The sequence below is a fragment of the Arvicanthis niloticus genome, chromosome 6, assembly GCF_011762505.2.
Source record: "Arvicanthis niloticus isolate mArvNil1 chromosome 6, mArvNil1.pat.X, whole genome shotgun sequence".
Classification (NCBI taxonomy): domain Eukaryota; kingdom Metazoa; phylum Chordata; class Mammalia; order Rodentia; family Muridae; genus Arvicanthis; species Arvicanthis niloticus.
In genome coordinates this window covers 90,581,683-90,601,777 of record NC_047663.1, presented here as the reverse complement: position 1 = coordinate 90,601,777, position 20,095 = coordinate 90,581,683, and the positions used below count along the sequence as shown (strand labels likewise).

Sequence of the window (20,095 nt, the reverse complement as noted above, 5' to 3'; positions counted from 1 at the left end):
CATGTTGGCCCTTTGGATTTCTTTAGATTTAATTTATGTTACGTGTATGATTCTTTTGCCTGCATGTGTATACATGCACCAGGTGCATATCACCAAAATCAAAAGAAGGTACCGGATCCACTGGAACTAGAGTTGTAGATAGTTATGAGCTTCCTGTTGTTGCTGGAAGGTCAGTAAGTGCTCTGAACCGCTAAGCCATCTCTCTAGCCCCATGTTGACCCTTTTAAACTACACGAGTTTCATATGGCTGCTATAACAAATTACCACAAGCTAGGTGACTTCCAAAAAGTCAAAAATCTTTTTTCTCATAGCGATAGAGGTCAGGGTGCCTGATGAAGATATTCATCAGATGAATCACGAAGAGTTAGAGAAGGCGTGTACAGCACAGGAGCTCAGATCTACGCATGCTCTTGAACCTTTATGGCAGGATAAAAGAACTGTTCTATATGAGGGCCAGAAGATCTGGGGTTTTGCTCGCCACCCAGCCTAGCTGAGGCAGTAAGCTCCAGATTCAAATGAGAGACTGTCTCAAAAATCAGGTGAGCTGATGAGAAGGTTCATGAGTGAAAGTGCTTGCTGCCAAGCCCAGTGAGGTGGCCTGAGTTCAGTCTGCAGCATCCACATGATGAAAGGGGAGAACCAGTTCTCTCAAGTTTTCCTCTGATCTCCACACCAATCTTGGCACACACATACATACACATACATGCACACACACACTCATACATACATGATAGTCTTTTAAAACGTGTTTGTTTATTTTGTGTGAGTATGTGAACACACATGTGTGCCAGGACCCTTGGAAACTAGAAGAGGGTATCAGGTTACTGGAGCTGGAGTTAGTGATTGTGAGCCATCTGACATGAGTGCTGGGAACTGAACTCAGGTCTCTGGGAGAACAGCAAGAACTTATAAGTGCCGAGCTGAAGCTGTCTCTTCAGCTCCCAATAATTTTCTAATGAAAAATAATGAGAATGACTGTGGAAGACACCCATCATTAGCCTCTAGTATCCACACGTGTGTTGTACTGATGTGAGTTTTATGCGTTAGACGGCTTCTTGATGTACCTATCACTTTCTACAACAGGAGGTTTTACTTCTTGTCCCACACAGGGTGAGCCTGTGCCTGACACCCACATTGAGAGGTCCTTTCAGGCCACTTCACTGTGCTGGCACCCGACAAGGCTTATTCTGGCTATTGGCTGGGAAACTGGAGAAGTGATAGTGTTTAATAAGCAGGACAAGGAGCAGCACACAGTGCCCCTGCCACACACCATTGACATTGCCATCCTCAGTTGGAGTACCAGTGGGAGCTGCCTGGTGTCTGGAGACAAGGTAAGTACGCCATCTTCATCCTTGCTGTGCATATAAGATGCATGCGCAAGATGCTAAAACCTGAGTTATATGAAATGTATGGTTTCGAGGTTCAGCTGATCTCTTCAGGCATAATTGAGATTTTTTTTTCCTTTTCATTTCTTTATTCATTGAGAATGTCATGCATGCATATAATCTGTTCTGATCAAGTCTATTCCCCATTCCCTCCCCTCCAATTCTTTCTCTGTCCCCAATACTTTATTCTCTCCCTTTATATGTTCTTTTTCTTTTTTATATATGAACCAAAACATCAAATGTTTATTCTAAGATACCATCACGTGCCAAAGATATGTATATAATTTTTGAATGAACATGTTAGGGGATTGCATTCATGGAGTTAGAGTGAGTATCCCAGATACCAGCATGTTGATAGCAGTCCAGAATCACCCACTTCCATGAACACCTGTTTATCGGCCTGGAGTCTGGTTTGTCTAAATCAGGGCTCCTTACCTCTGGTGAATTTTGCAGTGATGAGAGCCTTAGGAATCTCATGTGCCCTATGGCAGAGGTTAGTGATGCTGCCCAATGCTCTGCAATACACTGGACATTTTCTATGACAAAATGACCTTCCAGAGCTGAGAAACCTCATGATGTACACATTTAACTAAAGATAATATGTTGCCATGTTTCCAAAGCTTATAAAAGTCACATAGAGTGAAAAGACTCCACAGTCCATAGCCCACCCTCCATCTCCCCGCTTTCTTCAGCCACAACCTTTTCAGGTCTTTAGAACAGTCAGGTTCTCATTACCAGTAGTCCTAGCCACCCAGTGGTGATGCACTGCTGTGAAGACACACCATGGCCAAGGCAGCTCTTATGAAATGAAACATTAATTGGGGGCTTGCTTACAGATTTAGAGTTGTTCATGATCATCGTGATGGGACACAGGCACCAAGCAGAGAGACACACTGTATCTGGTGTGGGCTTGTGAAACCTCAGAGTCCACTCCCCAACCCATTTCCTTAAAGGAGGCCACACCTCCTAATCCTCCTAATCCTCTCATACAGTTACATTCCCTGGTGACTAAGCATTTAAATGTGAGCTTATGGGAGCCATTCTCATTCAAACCTCCCTAAACTTCAGTCCATCCAAGCCTTTATCCATGGTACACTGCAGCCTGACTTGTAAAAGGTGCATGAGGTATGTGTGTGTTTCAAATCACCGAGAAAAGCCAGCAAGCAACTCCAGGAAACTACACAGTAGTTCCAGATATTTCACACATTTATGTGGCCCTGAGCTAATTTTTTTTTTCCCGGGCACTTAGACGAAGCCCACAAGTTCATTAATTATAAGTTTTCCCCACATAAAGCTTAGCAACACCCTCATCAAGGACTCTATAAATATCAAGGCCTATGTCCATGTGGTGCCAGAGAGGCCTCAGAGAACTACATACAGTACCTCCAGAATTTTCCAGAACCACCTCGCCTTGACTTTCTCTTCCTGTCCTTTGAAGTTGAAGAGCCTAGTGCCTAAATACAGACACACACACACACACACACACACACCACACACACACAAATATTACAAGGAATACTTGTCTACCCTTCCCACAGATGTCACCAGTTGTTGACACTAACATGTCTACCTTTTCTCTCCCTATGTGCAGTTTTTTCCTGAATATTTGCAGATTCATCACAGATACTATGATACTTGGTACTTTATTCCTAAATACATAGGCATCCAGCACCTCAGATCTCAGACCTGACCTCACATCACCATGAAGTATCTATCACATTCATGGAACTAAACACTGATAAAGTAGTACTATGACCCCATATGCAGTCCATTTAAAACTTACCTTGTCTGGACTGGGAAAATAAAGCTCTTGCCATAGAAACGTGAGGATCAGAATTTGGATCGGCAGTTGTTGGGTGGTAGAGGCACACACATTTAATCCCAGCACTTGGGAGGGAGAGGCCAGCCTTGCCTGCAGGGATGGCTCCAAAAAAGCCAGGACTACACAGAAAAACTCTGTCTTGGAAAATGAAAAAGAAGTAACTCCTAAGAACCATGTAAAAGCCAGGTTGAGTGCCCGATGGGGGTGTCACTAAGCTTTATGTGGGGAAAACTCTTACAATCAATGAACTTGTAGGCTTTGTCTAAGTGTCCAGGAAAAAAATTAGCTCAGGGTCACATAAATGTATGAACACCTGTGACCACCTCAGGTGTAGCTGCCACACCTGCTGTAACCCAGCACCTAGGAGGAACAAGCACTGCCTAGAGTAGCCAGAATCAGCGAGCGTGGGGCTCCGTGAGCGATCCTCCCTCATTAAATCAGCTGAAGAGCAGCAGAGGACGATATCCAACATCAGTGTCAGGCCTCTACACGTAAGTACACATATGCCCACACATGTACCCACATACGTGTGAGCATGCATGTAAACGTGCACACAACACACACACCCAAAAAAAGCTTTGATGCTTGTAGTAATGTCCATCACATCTGTCTTTTCCTAATGTAGAAGTTAGCCAGAAGCCATACATTGCTTTTAATTGTTGTTTTAGCCAACACCACGTCTCAGGTCTTACATGCTCCACCCACTTACTTGTCTTACATATTATGATTGAAATTTTGTGTCCAAACAAGTTGTTTTGCAGAGTGTCTGTCTCTCTGCTCTATGCTTGACCATTACCTCGTGATTACTTTCAAATTAACTCTTTGGAACAAAGCCTTTTTTGCTGGAAGATTTACTCCCGTTTTTCATAACAATAACAAACACTCAACATGAACAATTTGTAAAGAGGAAATATTTAACTTGTAGTTTCTGGGATTCTAACCCATGGCTGGTTGTCCATGTGGGCATGTGGTAGCATAGTCCATCATGGCAAGTGTGTACCAGGGAAACATCCATTCACATCATGACTTCAGAGAAGCAAAGAGCGAAACAGTCAACATGACATCTCCCTTTCAAGGTCACGCCTTCCGTTAACTTACCTCTAACTAGCAGACCGCAGCTCCTGAAGATTCTGGGACTTAGTATTTAGCATGAGGCCTTTGGAGAATATAAAAAGGGCATAGTCCTTATTTGCCTAATTTTTGAATGTGGTATGTTGTGCACACTCCCTTTTCTTCATTTTTCACTTTACAATGTATCTTGGAGATTTTTCTATATTGGTAAGTAGAGATGTCCTCTTGTGTTTGGCTTTTTATTATATAAAAATAACATAACTTATTTAGCTATCTTATAAACATTTCAGTGGCTTCTAGTCTTTTGACAAACAGACAAAAGTTACAGAAGTGCTACAAGGGAACCAGGAGGAGCCAGGGCTTATGCCATCGTAAGGCTGATTTTGTCTTACTGGGGTGCTAGGGATGCCCTAGCGTACCCAGGGCCTCATTTATGCTAGGCAAGAGTTCTAACACTAAGCACTATCCCTTGCCCTAACCTTGTATTTGCCAAAACATTCTATGGGTTTAAACTAGCTCACAGCATGTGTGGTTCCCAACAAAAGGAATGCCTAGAAGTGAAAATTTTGCTTAGAAAAGTAGTACCTCTTGTAGCCTGAGGATGTAAGTCAGTTATAGAGCACTTGCCTAGCATGTGTGAAGCCCTGGGTTTGATCGCCCAGCAAGTCATGGCCGGCCTTTCTTTTCTTTTATATTTTTCTCCTTCTCTTCTTTCTTTTCTTAGTATTGGGCATTGAACTCAGGGACTTGCCCACCAAGCTACACCTCCAGCCCAAGACATTACTGGTTTTTCTGTTTTTTGTTTTTGTTTTGAGACAGTTTCATGTGCCCCAGGCAGCTACACATTTATCTTTCAAAAAACTGAGGGAGTTGGTTCTCTCCTTCCATCCTGTGGGCCCTAGGGATCAAATCCATCCAGGTCATTAGGTCATTAGGCCTAGCTACAAGTGCCTTGACCCCCCACCCTCCATTGTCTTCCGACTTCCATACATACAGTGTTGCTCATTCAAGCCCCTGCCCCAATGGATGGATGGATGGATGGATGGATGGATGGATGGATGTGACAACTAAAAGTAGTTTTCGAAAGCTAAATGTGTAGCTCGCTGTTCATAGTCATGTAAAGTCTGTTTCTCTTTCTCTAGAGGATGAGCATTGTTTCTATGGAGCGTTTGTGTTTCTTTTTCCTTCACATCATTTATCCATTTTTCCCTTTCTCTCCCCCTTTCTCCCTTTCTTTTTTTTATTCTCTCATATAATACATCCAAACCTAGTTTCTCCTCTCTTCACTCCTTTTAGTTCTCCCTTTCTGTCTCCCTTCTCCCCCAGATCTAGTCCTCCCATTTCTCTTTAGAAAAGAGCAGACCTCCCAGGGATATCAACCAAATACAGCATAACAAGGTACAATAAGACGGGCACAACCCTCATATCAGGAAGGAGTGAGTCAACCCAGTAGGACAAAAAGGGTCCCAAGGGCAAGCAAAAGACTCAGAGAGACAGCCCTACTCCTACTGTTAAGAGTTTCATAAGGAGCCGGGCAGTGGTGGCGCACGCCTTTAATCCTAGCACTTGGGAGGCAGAGGCAGGCAGATTTCTGAGTTCGAGGCCAGCCTGGTCTACAGAGTGAGTTCCAGGACAGCCAAGGCTAACAGAGAAACCCTGTCTTGAAAAACCAAAAAAAAAAAGAGTTCCATAAGGACAGCAAGCTATATAATCATAACATATGCCTCTCTCTCTCTCTCTCTCTTTCTCTCTTTTGTCTTTGAGATACCATGACGACAGCAATTCTTATAAAGGACAACATTTCATTGGGGCTGGCTTACAGTTTCAGAGGTTCAGTCCATTATCCTCATGGTGGGAGCATCCAGGCAGACATGATGCTGGAGCAGGAGCTGAGAGTTTTACATCTTGATCCACAGGCAGCAGTAGGAGACTGTGTTACACTGGCCAGACTTGAGCTTATATGAGACCTCAAAGCCCACTTTCAGTGACACACTTCCTCCAACAAGCTACACCTCTTAAGTGTCAGTCTCTATGGCCAAGCATTCATACAAATAAATCTATGTGGGTCATACCTGTTCCAGCCACCACATCTGTTTACTTGCTTCTCTGTCAGCCAGTGGAAGTTTAACTCATAGTCACAACAGAATTTTTTTGCCCCCTGTCAGAGTCAGGGTCATATAAGTGACTGAATGAGTAAAACATATTGTTCCTGAGTATATTTCTAATAGACTGACAGCCCCAGCCCTAACTCATTAATTCTTAAATGTGTTCTACTATCTCTTAGCAAGGGAGAGTAGTGTCATATACATGAATCCAGCACTGTCCTTGCAGTCTTTCTATGAATTAAAGTCTGTTCCAAAGTTAATGGCTTGTTGTAAGAAATTGGCATTTATGTCCGATAACTTCTTCTCCAAACCAGCACCTCAGAAATCTGAATGTATATGGATGTTTAGGAACCCATCTGAGATGTCATTTGGGAGCTAATTCAAGTCAGAGATACAAATGTCTCACAGGTCATAGCATATACAGCCCTGTCCTTCACACTGCTCAGCTCTGGTAAAGTTTAATTTTTCTATCTTTTCATGTTTTTTTTCTCACTGTACAAACATTTTTAAACTTTTTTTAATTATTTATTTTATGTATATATGAGTACACTGTAGCTGCTTTCAGACACACCAGAAGAGGGCATCAGATCTCATTGCAGATGGTTGTCAGCCACCCAATGGTAACTGGGTGTGGCAGATGGTTATGGTTGCTGGGAATTGAACGCAGGACCTCTGGAAGAGCAAACAGTGCTATTAACCACTGAGCCATCTCTCCAGCCCCAACATTTTTAAACTTTTAAAAAAAAATAATTTCTAAATCAATCAGTGATGACCCACAACTTTAATCCCAGCACCTGGGAGGCAGGGGCAGGTAGAGCTCTGAGTTTGAGGCCAGCCTGGTCTACAGAGCAAGTTCCAGGATAGCCAGTGCTACTCAGAGAAACCCTGTCTCAGAAAATAAACAACAAAACCAAGAATGATTTCTGAATACTTTTCCTGTCTTCATAAAGCTGGCAGAGTCATCAGGAGTCAGTTTTGTTATGTATCCTTTCCCCATTATATGTGTGCTCGCGTTTCATACTGACTTAGATCTTGCATAATCTTTCTTGGAGGCCAAATTTGTTTCTTTTGAAGTCCACATGATTTGAAAATCCTTTTTCTGCCTACAATAAAGTGGTGTCACTCTGGAGTTTGGGATGTTGATTGACAGGAGGGCAGCACACAGAGTTCATATAGTTGCAGTGCCTGCTAGCCCTGAGCAGAGAAACAGCCCTGGAGAGTTCGTAGAAATCAGGGTCAAGAGATGGAAACTGAGATATGGCCTTCTGCCAAAGCTTGACCCCCGTTCCCCAATCAGGAAGCCCTGTTCAGCCCGTTGTGGTGGAGTCTTACAGACTGAATGCAGTTTCCCTGCCACTTAGATTTGAGTTTCCAATGCTTTCAGTGGTGAAAGAACCAGGATGCCTTGGAGTCATGTGAGGGACCTCAGGATAGCTAGGTAGACAGTGGTGGCACACACCTTTAATCCTAGATCTTGGGAGGCAGAGGATCACAGAGGATCTCTGTGAGTTCTAGCTCAGCCCAGTCTACAGAGTTAGTTCTGGGATAGCTAGGACTACACAATGAAACCCTGTCTGGAAAAAAAACAAAAAAATAAAAAGGAAAAAAGAAAAAAAAATGCCCTGGGACAACCGGAAATGCCCCAGTGATCAGATCTGGAAGAGTCTGAGCAATAGAGTAAACTGTATTTAGATTATAACCAAAGCAGAAACTAATATTCAAGAGTTCATACTGATATAAACATGCTCTTATCAATAAACAAATGATGGAAAAGAGACAAATCTCTTACGTTGAAGCAGACCAAATAATTTATGTTGATACTTCATCCTTGAGGAATATCTTATTTAGGTTTTCTCTTGCTGTGAAAAGACACCATGACCACAACAACTCTTATAAAGGAAACATTTAATTGGGGCTGGCTTATAGTTCAGAAGTTTAGTCCATTGTCATTATGGCAGGAAGCATGGCAGCCTGCAGGCAACAGGAAGAGACAACGAGACACTAGGCCTGGCTTGAGCTTCTGAAACCTCAAAGCTACACCTCCTAAGAGTGCTACTCCCTATGGGTCTATGGGAGCCATTTTTATTTAAACCATTACAAGGAAGTAGAATATATTAACTCCCATTCCTTAAGTGAGAAATGCACACTGCATACTTCATATATATATGTGTGTGTGTGGCATAAAAAGAGAGGAAAAAGACTCGTTTTACAATGGATAAAGGCTACTGCATGGGGTGTCAAGGACAATATCCACAGTGATGAATTGTGTTCATGGTAAGGACTTCCCAGTAGGGAACTGCCCCTCTAGTCTTCCGCCAACAAACCCATAACCCCATTCAGTTATGAGAAAATATCAGATAAATCCTAGTAGGATAATGTACCTGAGCAGCCCCTTAAAACTAAGCCAACAAGGAATGCCCAAGGGAATCACAGCCCACAGGAGCCTGAGAAGACATGACAACTCAGTGCCACGTGGAATCCTAGGTAGGCCCCTGGGACAAACAAGGGATATTAAGGGTAACTGAAGAACTCTGAATGAAGTAGTGTGGGCTTAGTTGGTGGTAATGTAAACATTAGCTCATTAATTCTATACAAATGCTTTCTTTGGTGCCCCTGGCAGTGCTAGAGATTGAATTCACTGAAAAAGCCCTACTGCTGAGCTATATTCCCAGCCGTAACTCATTAATTCTAAGACATGTACCTTATGGATTAGTAGCAGGAGAACTGGTATCAAATATAGGAACTCTGTACTGTCTTTGTAATCTTCCTGTAAATCAAAATCTGTTCTACAGTTATCAGTTTATTCTAAGCACATGGCAGCTGCTACCTCTAGAAGTGACGTAGAGGAAGGCTCGCAGATAGGAGTTGCAATTCCATAAATACTTTTGAATAATTTTACATTCCCATAGTGCACACGTAGTACAGTAATTTTTTTTTGAATGAAAAATCACTAGTGTTTTGCTTCTCCATTTCTGTTCACCTCCAAGTAGGGAGCTTTCTGTATGGAAGTGTTCCTCATGAATGTTGTTGGCCTCTTGCAGCTCGGCGTCCTGCTCCTGTGGAGATTGGACCAGCGAGGCCGAGTACAGGGGACACCACTCCTGAAACATGAATACGGGAAAGCACTCACCCATTGCATCTTCCGGCTTCCCCCTCCTGGGGAGTAAGTATGAAACCCCATGTAGTTTAGCATATGTCTCCCTTCATCCTGGGGGTGGGGTGTATGGCTCTTGACCCATATGGACCCAGCCCCAAGTCATTCTGGGAATCTTAACTGTTATATTCTTTACTCTCAGGGATCTGGTTCAGTTGGCAAAGGCAGCAGTAAGTGGGGATGAGAAAGCCCTGGACATGTTTAACTGGAGAAAAAGCAGCTTTGGAAGTTTCCTGAAGACGGGGTCTCAAGAGGGGCTGTCTTTCTTTGTCAGTCTCATGGATGGTGAGCAACTTGGGATGTAATTGGAGAAATGGAAGACTGTGAGGGAGGCTTGGCTAGGACTTTAGGCTGACAGCAGTGCTACTGTGTGCAAGGGAGGCAGACCACAGTGCGGGGATCATCGGATGCTGGGCTCCTTCAAGCTGCTCTCCTGCTTAGATGGTGCTGTGCTTTGCTCTAGCAGACATGAGGACAGGCCATCTTAATTTGTGTTGAAGGGTTTTCCTAAAGATGTTTTGGGTTCTTTTTGGGGGGGTTGCTTTTGTGTGTGTGTGTGATAGGGTCTTACTATGTAGCATAGGCTTGTCTCTAATTTATGATCTTCCTCCTGCCAAAATCTCCAAAATGTTGGGATCGCAAGCGTCCACCAACTATGCCCAGCTCATGAGGAAGGGTTTAGGATTTTTGTTCGGTTGATTGGTTTGTTAATTCGTTTTTGTTTTGTTTCTTTTTTTCCATTGGTTTTGTTTGGTTTGAGGGGGGTTGTGTTTGGTTTTTGAGACAGGATCTTACTACTCTGTACCCGTGGTAGGCCTGAAACATGCTGTGTAGACCAGACTGGTCTACAACTTAGAGATCACCTGCCTCTACGTCGCAAGTGCTGAGATTACAGGCGTGCACCACCACTACCACACAGAGGTTACTATTAAACACCGTCTGTTGATTGTATTGTTTTCCTATTCTGTGTGTATGTGTGGCAGTGTGAGGGAAATTGTTTTGGTTTTCCCTAATCTAATCTTAAAATCTTGGCCACCCTCTTGCCTAAGCTTTCTGGGGACGGAAATTATAGCTCTCCTACCACGCTAACTGACTGATGATTTTAGTACCACTTATTCTTAGTATAAGCAGGAGACATTGATCCCAGCCAGGGCTGAGACAAGTGCACCCTGAAGCTAGTGAGAAAGAGTAACAGTCTTGTGTGGTATGTAGTTGAACTAATTTAATCTTATCCTTGTCTAATTTATGAATGAATGAGGCTCAGACTATGCTTATTTTATTTGACTTTGACAATTACTTATTCTAAGCACGTGACCCCTAATCTACTTCTCTAACTGCTAGCCTGGCCACCTCCCTAGCAGTATACCCCAAATTCTTGCTGTTTCTCCTGGCCATGTGATCATAGTCCATCTCTTCCCATGATGCCCTCCTCCTCCCTTCTCCCTCTCCTCATGGTCCCTCCTCAGACCCCAAGGCCAGGAACTGAAGCCCCACCTACCTCTTTTCTTCCCAGCCATAGGCTATAGGCATGTTTATTAACCAATAGTTTTAAGTTAAGGAGCAAGGTTTACACCGCAAACGCTGGTAAATATGAGAATTTACTCACAGGCCAGTAGACCTTTGGGTACAGAATTGAGCATTACAATATGTAGCAACAGACCAAGCATCAACAGCAGAACCATAGGAGGTGATTAGGTTTGAGAAGGGAGGCTGCTGATACTGGAAGAGTTCATAGGGTTTATAGTTTTTTTAAATTTTTATTTACATTGGTATCCTTCCTCTAAGTATAGGCATACATAGAGGTGTCAGATGCCCTGTAACTGGAACCACATACAGTTGTGAACTGCCATGCATGTGCTAAAATTTGAACCTGGGTTCCTCTGGGAGAGCAACCAGTGCTTTTAACCTCTGAGCCATCTCTCTAGTCCCCAAGTTTATAGTTTTTGAATAGGAGAAATCTTTTGTTTTAGAGAATAAAGAGAGCCAGTGTAGAGGGGCCATTGAGGAAGACTCAGTTTCCTCAATTGAGGGAATATCTCAGCAGGTGCATCACCATGGGCCAGAGAGAAGGGTATAGGAAGGAGGGCTGAGATGGACAGACTGATGCTAGTAGCCTGGAAGAGGATGTGTACAGAGAGAGCAATGGGGGATCTAGATTTACAACTGCCTGTTCCCCAAGATGAAGGCTTTAGGATACAAGTTCTTTGTGTTTTAATTTCCCTCTGTGGAAGATGGGAATTATGTTAGTGTCTGCTGTCTTGCCTGTAAAAGACCTGTTCCGTAATCTCCGCTTGTTAAATACTAATTGTTAAAATTAACATAGGTGATTGTGAACTTCCCATTTAACAAGAACTCAAGTATTTCATGAAGAATAAGATGTGACCAGAGGACAAGAAGGTCCCCTGAGGAGGCTCCCCAAGAACTTCAGAAATGAGCCAGAGAATCCTGGGAACTCATCCATCCTTCAGACACCTAAGAAGAAACATAGGAGGCAGACCAGATGCTGCTGACTCATGCTGAAGTGGTAGTTTAGGGCAGGACAGGAAGAGAAGGAGTGTAGTTGGGGAGAAGAGGCCACTGACTGCTGAAGCTTACGTGCTAAGGAGCTTGGGAGGACAAAAGAGGAAGATGGTAGCAAATAATGCACCTAATGGCTTGAGACCTGAAGGGCAGAGTCATCCTTTAGGGTCTCAGGATAGGGAGGGTCTAAATACTCCTACAGAAGGCTGGAGAGATGATTCCGTGGTTGAGAGCACTGGCTGTTCTTCCAGCGGTCCTGAGTTTACTTCCCAGCAACCACTTGGTTGCTGACAACCACCTGTAATGCCCTCCTCGGGTGTGCTGACATACATGCACACAAAATGCCCATATACATAAAATACATGAGCAAATAAGTCTTTGGGGCTGGAGACATCGCTCAGTGGTTAAGAACCCTGGCTGCTCTTCCAGAGGACCCAGGTTTGACTTTCAGCATCCATATGGTGGCTCACAAACATTTTTAATTCCAATCCCATGAGAATCTGATGACCTCTGTGATCACTGCATGAATATGGTACACATATGTACAAACAGGCAAAACACCCATATAAATAAAATAAAAAATAAACAGACAAACAAACCTGAAGACACTGAGCAGAGAGTCAGATGTCTGGATGCTAACTGATGTCTCCCAAGAGAGCAGCAGAGAAGTACTCACAGAAAAGCTAGCCCAAGCAGGAAAGCAGGGACCACTTCAGGGATGGTTCAGCCAGGGAAACATTGTGGCAAATGACTTAAGTTCTTTTTTTTTTTTTCTTTCTTTTTTCGAGACAGGGTTTCTCTGTGTAGCCCTGACTGTCCTGGAACTCACTCTAGACCAGGCTGGCCTCGAACTCAGAAATCCTTAAGTTCTTATAAAGATGGTAGCTGTGCTGTCAGAGCATCTTTAAGGAAATAGAAATGGCTGCTAGTGGATATTATTGAAAGACAGATGTTAATCTCAGCACTCGGGAGGCAGAGGCAGGCGGATTTCTGAGTTCGAGGCCAGCCTGGTCTACAGAGTGAGTTCCAGGACAGCCAGGACTACACAGAGAAACCCTGTCTCGAAAAACCAAAAAAAAAAAAAAAAAAAAAAAGAAAGACAGATGACCCAGGAGCCACCTCTTTTCCTAGGGACAGTGCACTATGTGGATGAAAAGGGCAAGACTGCCCAGGTGGCATCCACAGACAGCTCCATCCAGACACTGTTCTACATCGAGAAGAGAGAGGCACTGGTTGTGGTCACACAGAACCTTCTACTGTCTCTGTATGTGGTGACTCCTGAGGGAGAAGCTGAAGAAGTCATGAAGGTAGGTGAAGGAGCAAGATGTGGGGCTAGCCTGGGCTAGCCAACATGCTTAGGTATGCTAAAAGACCTGGGACCAGGTTTTCTTGCCTGCTTTGACTGTCTTTTCAATCTTGGTTAGCAAGATTGAGAGCTCACTGTCGCTTGCAAGATAGAGCAACTAACTTAGCTAATCAGTGTCCCTTTTCACTCTTGGCCATTTGGTGTAAGTGAGGAAAAGGAGAGATTTTCCAGTGCCTCTGGACAGATGTGGAGAGGACCAGTGTTGCCTAGGTTGCCAGGCTTGCTCCGGGTCGGTCCCCTTCTCAATTAAAGAATTCAGCCTCGGCATCCCATTGGGCTTCCACAACAGAACTGGATGAACAGGAGACATGGTCCCCACTTTTCGGCTATATAAGGAGGCTCTTTCATTGGCCCAGAGTTGGGGGTGGCATTGCCCAGTGTCTGTTGCAATGTCACTTCAACAAAGTGGTCCTTCACACCAACTGTTTGCTGCCATAGGCATTCACACAGTGAGCAAATGCTAGTTACCTTGCTAAACTGTAATGCTTTTAAGATACGAGGGTGTTGATGAAAGACATAGAGCTGTATTGTTAGCCTGAGTCCCGCTACATGTTTAAGAGGTCCACCAGGAAGGCGTTCAGCACCGCCACATGCTCCTGGATGAGGCCACCTGTGTTCCTGTACAGTTCATCTCAGAGCACTGCTGCTTGCTGCCCCTGTTAACCTTTTGTCCCCGCTCCCTTTTTTAAGTATGTGTAAGTGTTTTGCCGGCACGTGTGTCTGTACACACATACATGCTTGGTGCCCATAGAGAACAGAAGAGGGTGTTGAATCTCATGAAACTGGAGTTGTGAGCCTCCAAATGGGTACTGGGAGTTGAACCTAAGTCCTCTGGAAGAGCAGCCAGTGCTCTTCCCTGTTGAGCCATCTCTCTAGCCCCTGTTGTTTCTTTTATCAGTTTTTGGGGTTTGATTAGGTTTGTTTGTTTGTTTGTTTGTTTGGGGGTTTTGCCTTGGGTTTTTTTGTTTGTTTGGTTTTTTTGAGGAGTTGGCTTATTTCAACTATTTTGTTTTGAGACAAGGTCTTATGTGCCACATTGGCCTGGAACTTGCTGTTTAGCCAAGACTGACCTTGAACTCCTAATCCTCCTGCCTTAGTTTATTAAGTTCTGAGATTACAGATGGAAGCCAGAATGCCCCACTGGTCCCTTGATTTATAAGAATCCATGAACCAAAGAGAATGCTAGACTTTTTCATAAAGATATTCCTCTAGGTCAGAGAGCTCCTTGTGTCCTGTAACAGTAGCCATGAATTCCATGAGCTCCAAGGACATGGGGTCATAGTCAGCTTGAGCCAACTTGAGAAATAGCCACTTACTATATAGTTTAACAACATACAGGTCTCACTCATAGTTCTGGAGGCAGGAAGTCCTTCTAGGGGTTGGTTTGTTTATTTGTTTTGTTTTGTTTTTCAAGATAGGGCTTCTCTATCCCTGGCTATCCTGAAACTTGCTTAGTAGACCAGGCTAGCCTTGACCTCAGAGATTCACCTACCTCTGCCTCCTAAATGCTAGGATTAAAGGTGTGTGCCACCACAGCCTGGCCACTAGGTCAGTTCTTGTTGAGAAACCTGCTTTCTGGATTTCATCAAGTGGCCTCCTGTTGCGACCGCACTGCCCCATGCTTGGGGGCCAAAATGTCGCGGTCTGAGCTATCAATGTTGGAACCCGCACTGCCAAAAGCCTTGGGGGCTAAATTGTTAGAGCCCGCTCTGCCCCGAGCTGCTCTGGTCAGTGGGCGGGGTTCAGCAAGAGAGAGAATGAGGACGGACTTGAAGAATGGAGACCAGACAGAGTGTGATTCAATCCCGTTTATTCTTCAGTCTCTCCTCCTAGTCCAAGTCCCAAGTCTTGAGTTCCTAGTCCCTAGTTCCTAGTCCCTAGTGCCTCCAAGTTCCAAGTTTCTAATTCCAAGTTCTAGTCTCGAGTCTCATCTGTCTAATAATTTCTTCTGTCTGCCTCTCGCCTTTTATATGTCTTACTTCTAAGCCCCGCCTTTAAGTCATGCTTTTAAGTCTTATATCTAAATCTGATCTCTAAGTCATGCCCTTAAGTCACACACCTTTAAGTCTCACACATCCAAGAGAAAATCCTGGGTATCTAAAACAAGATGTTATCATAGTGTGCTCAGCTGTTGTAGGCTATTGTAAGCAAGTCTCTTGTCAGGGTATGTGGCTCAAGATGGCTACAAGGATGATAGCCACCTTCTGTCGACTCCCCACAGCCTCCCTGTGTGCTTGTATGGAGTCTAGAGTGGAGGAGCAAAAAAACACATGAGTGTGAGGAAGAGTGTGAACATGAGTTTGCTGCTGTATCTGGTCCTAAGGTCTGAGTCCACCACCCTCCCTTAATTACCTTCTAAAGGCCGACTGCACGCACAGTCACATAGGTAGGCTGTGCTTCAGCATATGAAGGAATGGAGAGGAGATACAGTTAGTTCATAGCACCTTGCCTCAGGTACCTGATTAGCTCCTTACTGGTTGCCGGACTCTGGGAAAGTTTGCTTTCTACACAAAGTAAGGGTGGGAAACCTTTCCTAAAGAAGTCATGACAGAACAAGGAGCACCCAGCTTGCCTAGTGTTCACTCTGGAATGCCCACAGTGCACTAGGTTGGAGATCCTTTTAGAATTTTTTTTTTTATGTGTATGGGTGTTCTGCCTGCATGGATGTCTGTGTACCAAGAGTGAACCTAGTACCCACTGAGACAAGAAGAGGTTGTTAAATCCCCTGGGACTGGAAATAAAGACAGTTGTGAACAGTCATGTGGATGCTGAGAATCAAACCCTGGCCCTCTGGAAGAGCAGTCAGTGCTCTTAACCACTGAACCATCTCTCCAGATCAACCCTGTAGCTAGTCTCTGCTCCTTTGAGGGTTTTTCTTTTTTTCACCCTTAATCCCCCCTGTTTTATCCCCTAACACTAGATTGGAGAGAAACAAGGATAGAGAAGAGAGGAATTAGAAAAATCCCTGAATCTAATTTCTTTCCTTTTGTTTCTTCTTTGGCCACAGCTACTAACAAACTGCAACCAACCTTCCTAAATGGCGTACAACCACCCACCCCAACTACTGGGGCAATAGCATTTATATACCCTCTGAAAAGTTTCAAAAATTCCAAAGGTCACACAATTGCAGAGACTGTCTACAGTGGGTAAAACCATGCCTCTGCGAGAGCTCGAGACAAATCATAGTCAGCTACTGGGGACAGTCCAAAGCAGCCCCACATCCCATCCCTGAGGTTAAAATGAAAGCACGTTCTTACAATGTCTGTGTTTTTTAAAGAAACCAAAATTCCATAATTATCACTGCACAACCTCTTAAGAGTTACGCCAGCTTTCCATTTCTACCATTTTCCCTGTGTGGCCCCCCTCTGTGAGTCTCAGTGATGTCACTGAGGACCAGATGCCAGGCTCCACCATTTGCCCTGTGTGGCCCCCCTCTGTGAGCCTCAGTAATGTCACTGAGGACCAGATGCCAGGCTCCACCATTTTCCCTGTGTGGTCCCCCCTCTGTGAGTCTCAGTGATGTCACTGAGGACCAGATGCCAGGCTCCACCATTTTCCCTGTGTGGTCCCCCCTCTGTGAGTCTCAGTGATGCCACTGAGGACCAGATGCCAGGCTCCACCATTTTCCCTGTGTGGTCCCCCCTCTTTGAGTCTCAGTGATGTCACTGAGGACCAGATGCCAGGCTCCACCATTTGCCCTGTGTGGTCCCCCCTCTGTGAGTCTCAGTAATGTCACTGAGGACCAGATGCCAGGCTCCACCATTTGCCCTGTGTGGCCCCCCTCTTTGAGTCTCAGTGATGTCACTGAGGACCAGATGCCAGGCTCCACCATTTGCCCTGTGTGGTCCCCCCTCTGTGAGTCTCAGTGATGTCACTGAGGACCAGATGCCAGGCTCCACCATTTTCCCTGTGTGGCTCCCCTCTGTGAGTCTCAGTAATGTCACTGAGGACCAGATGCCAGGCTCCACCATTTTCCCTGTGTGGTCCCCCCTCTGTGAGTCTCAGTGATGTCACTGAGGACCAGATGCCAGGCTCCACCATTTGCCCTGTGTGGTCCCCCCTCTGTGAGTCTCAGTAATGTCACTGAGGACCAGATGCCAGGCTAACACAATTTCATCAGGCATCTCGGTGAGAGCCTGGTACTGCTTTCAAGTTGCCTTTTTCCTCATACAGGTAAAGTTGAGTGGGAAGACAGGCCGCCGGGCAGATATCACTTTGATAGAGGGCAGCCTTCTTGTGACAGCTATTGGGGAACCTGTGCTCAGGTGAGAAGTTGTCCTCGAATACAGATCCCTGGAAAATCATGTCAGGAACAGACTCTTTTAACATGCACAGAATGTGCATATTGTGATGAATTCTCATGTATTATACAGGTCTATGTAACTCAACAGTAGAGGCCCCAGAGTACTCACCTACTCTAGCTGTCCTCCCTGCCATCCCTATGCCTTCAGCAGGCCATGATATATACTGCCCTCGTAATCACTTTGCCTGGTTTGGAAGAAATTTGTTTTCTGACATAGGGTCTTGTTGCTGCTGTTTATGCTGGTGTCCAACAATGCTCCTGCTCTGCCTTTCAAGTAACTAGGATTACAGGTATATCCTGCCAAACCTAGTTCTGCATGGTTTCTTATGATTGGCATAAAAACAGGCATTTTGGCATCTTTTTGGCCACTCAGTTCAGCGTAATGTTCACTGTTGCCATGTGTGGCTGGGATTTCTATGCTCTCTTCTTCTTCTACAGTCATGTAAACTCTGCTTTAGTAACAGTATAAGATCAAGTTCCTTCTTGTATTAGGAGTCTGTAGAGCACAGCTCTTTGTATAGCCCTCAGATCAGAGGAGGGTGCTAATATAGCCCTTCACAGCACTTTCCCCTTCTATTGCAGGTTCTGGGACTTAGAACGGGGAGAGAATTACATACTGAGTCTACAGGAGAAGTTTGGCTTTGAAAAGGGAGAGAATATAAACTGTGTGTGTTTTTGTAAAGCCAAAGGTAAGATTTCTTGGTCTGAAATGAAAAGAATAGAAACAACTTCAAGCACTGTGTCAAGAAAATAAGTTAAAGAGGAATGTAGAGCCTATTCAAAAGTGGAATGGAAACTGGGCATGGTGGCACAGCCCTTTAATCCTAGTGCTCAGAAGGCAGAGGCGGGTGACTCTCTGAGAGTTCAAGGCCAGCCTGGTCTATGTTTTGAGTCCCAGGACAGCAAAGGCTACAAAATGAAATACTATTTAAAAAAAAAAAGAAAAAGAAAGATGCCAGGTGGTGGTGGTGTGTACCTCTTCACTTGAGGCAGAGGGAGGGAGAGCTCTGAGTTCAAGACCAGCCTGGTCTACAGAGCAAATTCCAGGACAGCCAGGGCTACACAGAGAAACCCTGTCTCAGTAAAACCAAGAGAGTGACACTGACGTTATACATTGGTACCTGTTCCTTCCTGGCATGCTATGGGTCATGTTTGTGCAACAGTGAAAGTATACAAATGCACACTTGTGCCAATACCATGGACAGGAAGTTAGGAGGTGAATCAGAGTGTCACTGAGGTCCCGCTCAGCACTAGTGGGGCTCCGAAGCAGCCTGAGTGAGGCAGATTGCAAACTGAACACAGCATTCACCACCACCTTTTAAATCTTTCTCAACCCAACTAACATGCGCTTTGTTTTTACCTGTAGGTCTCCTGGCAGCAGGTACCCATAAAGGACGAATAGCTATGTGGAAAAAAGTGCCAACCTCCCCAAGTGGCCGTGGAGCAGAGGGCAAGGACATGTGGGCTCTTCAGACACCTACTGAGCTTGAAGGAAACATCACACAGATAAAGGTGCAGTATACAGCTCTGATTCGCATTTGATGCTCTCACTGACTGCTGTACCAAAAAGTGAACATAATTAACTTGGAGCATGTTTATTTTCATCAGTTACTCAATTTAGCACCAGAAAAATAACACTAATAAGAAATTATACAGATGCATAATCCCAATACTTAGGAACCTGAGCCATGAAGTTCTTGAGTTCAAGAAAGACCAACCTGGGTCTCCTGATAAGACCCTGTCTCAAAAGGAAAAAAAAAAAGAATACATTTTAAATGTCCTTTAATTTCAGTATTGCAGACAAGGGATTGTGGATGTATTTTAATATCTGTTGATCTATTTACCAGTTCCTCTGTCTCTACTTACAGATATTCATATATAAATATGTTTAAAACAGCTTCATCAAGATACAAGTTACATACCCAGTGATTTTTTTTTTTAGTATATTCACAGAGTTTTGCCAGCCTTCACCACAATTTTTTTTCTTTACAATAAACTTTAAAACACTTTTATTACTCTTAAGAGAAATCCATACCTCTCCTCTGCTTTTCTTCTCCCAGCCTGCCACAGTCAGTAATACACATTGTGATTGGATTTGTCTGCTTTGGACATCTCATAAATAATGAAGCGTAATAAAGTGTATAGCTAGGCAGAGTGGCGCACGCCTTTAACCACAGCACTTAGGAGGCAGAGGCAGGTGGATCCCTGAGTTCCAAGACAGTCAAGGCTGTGAAGAGAGACTTTGTCTCAAAACACTGGATGGATGGATGGATGGATGGATGGATGGATGGATGGATGGATGTTAGGGAGAGAGAGAAAGGGAGAGAGAAGGAGAGGGAGAGGAGAGAGGCATATAAAACCCAGTGTTT

General features: G+C 44.4%; 1 protein-coding gene across 4 annotated transcripts in view; it reads left to right on the top strand.

Annotated features, from left to right (window-relative positions):
* The window catches only part of Ift140 (intraflagellar transport 140), an 87,242-nt gene that overhangs the window by 3,009 nt on the left and 64,138 nt on the right, over positions 1–20,095 (top strand). For all 4 annotated transcript variants that reach the window (XM_034507486.1, XM_076937159.1, XM_076937160.1 and 1 more), the window contains exons 3-9: positions 1,110–1,331; positions 9,425–9,546; positions 9,680–9,822; positions 13,189–13,364; positions 17,597–17,688; positions 18,309–18,415; positions 19,093–19,238. In XM_034507486.1, coding sequence (XP_034363377.1) covers positions 1,110–1,331; positions 9,425–9,546; positions 9,680–9,822; positions 13,189–13,364; positions 17,597–17,688; positions 18,309–18,415; positions 19,093–19,238 — 1,008 coding nt within the window. The remainder of the gene's footprint in view (positions 1–1,109; positions 1,332–9,424; positions 9,547–9,679; positions 9,823–13,188; positions 13,365–17,596; positions 17,689–18,308; positions 18,416–19,092; positions 19,239–20,095) is intronic.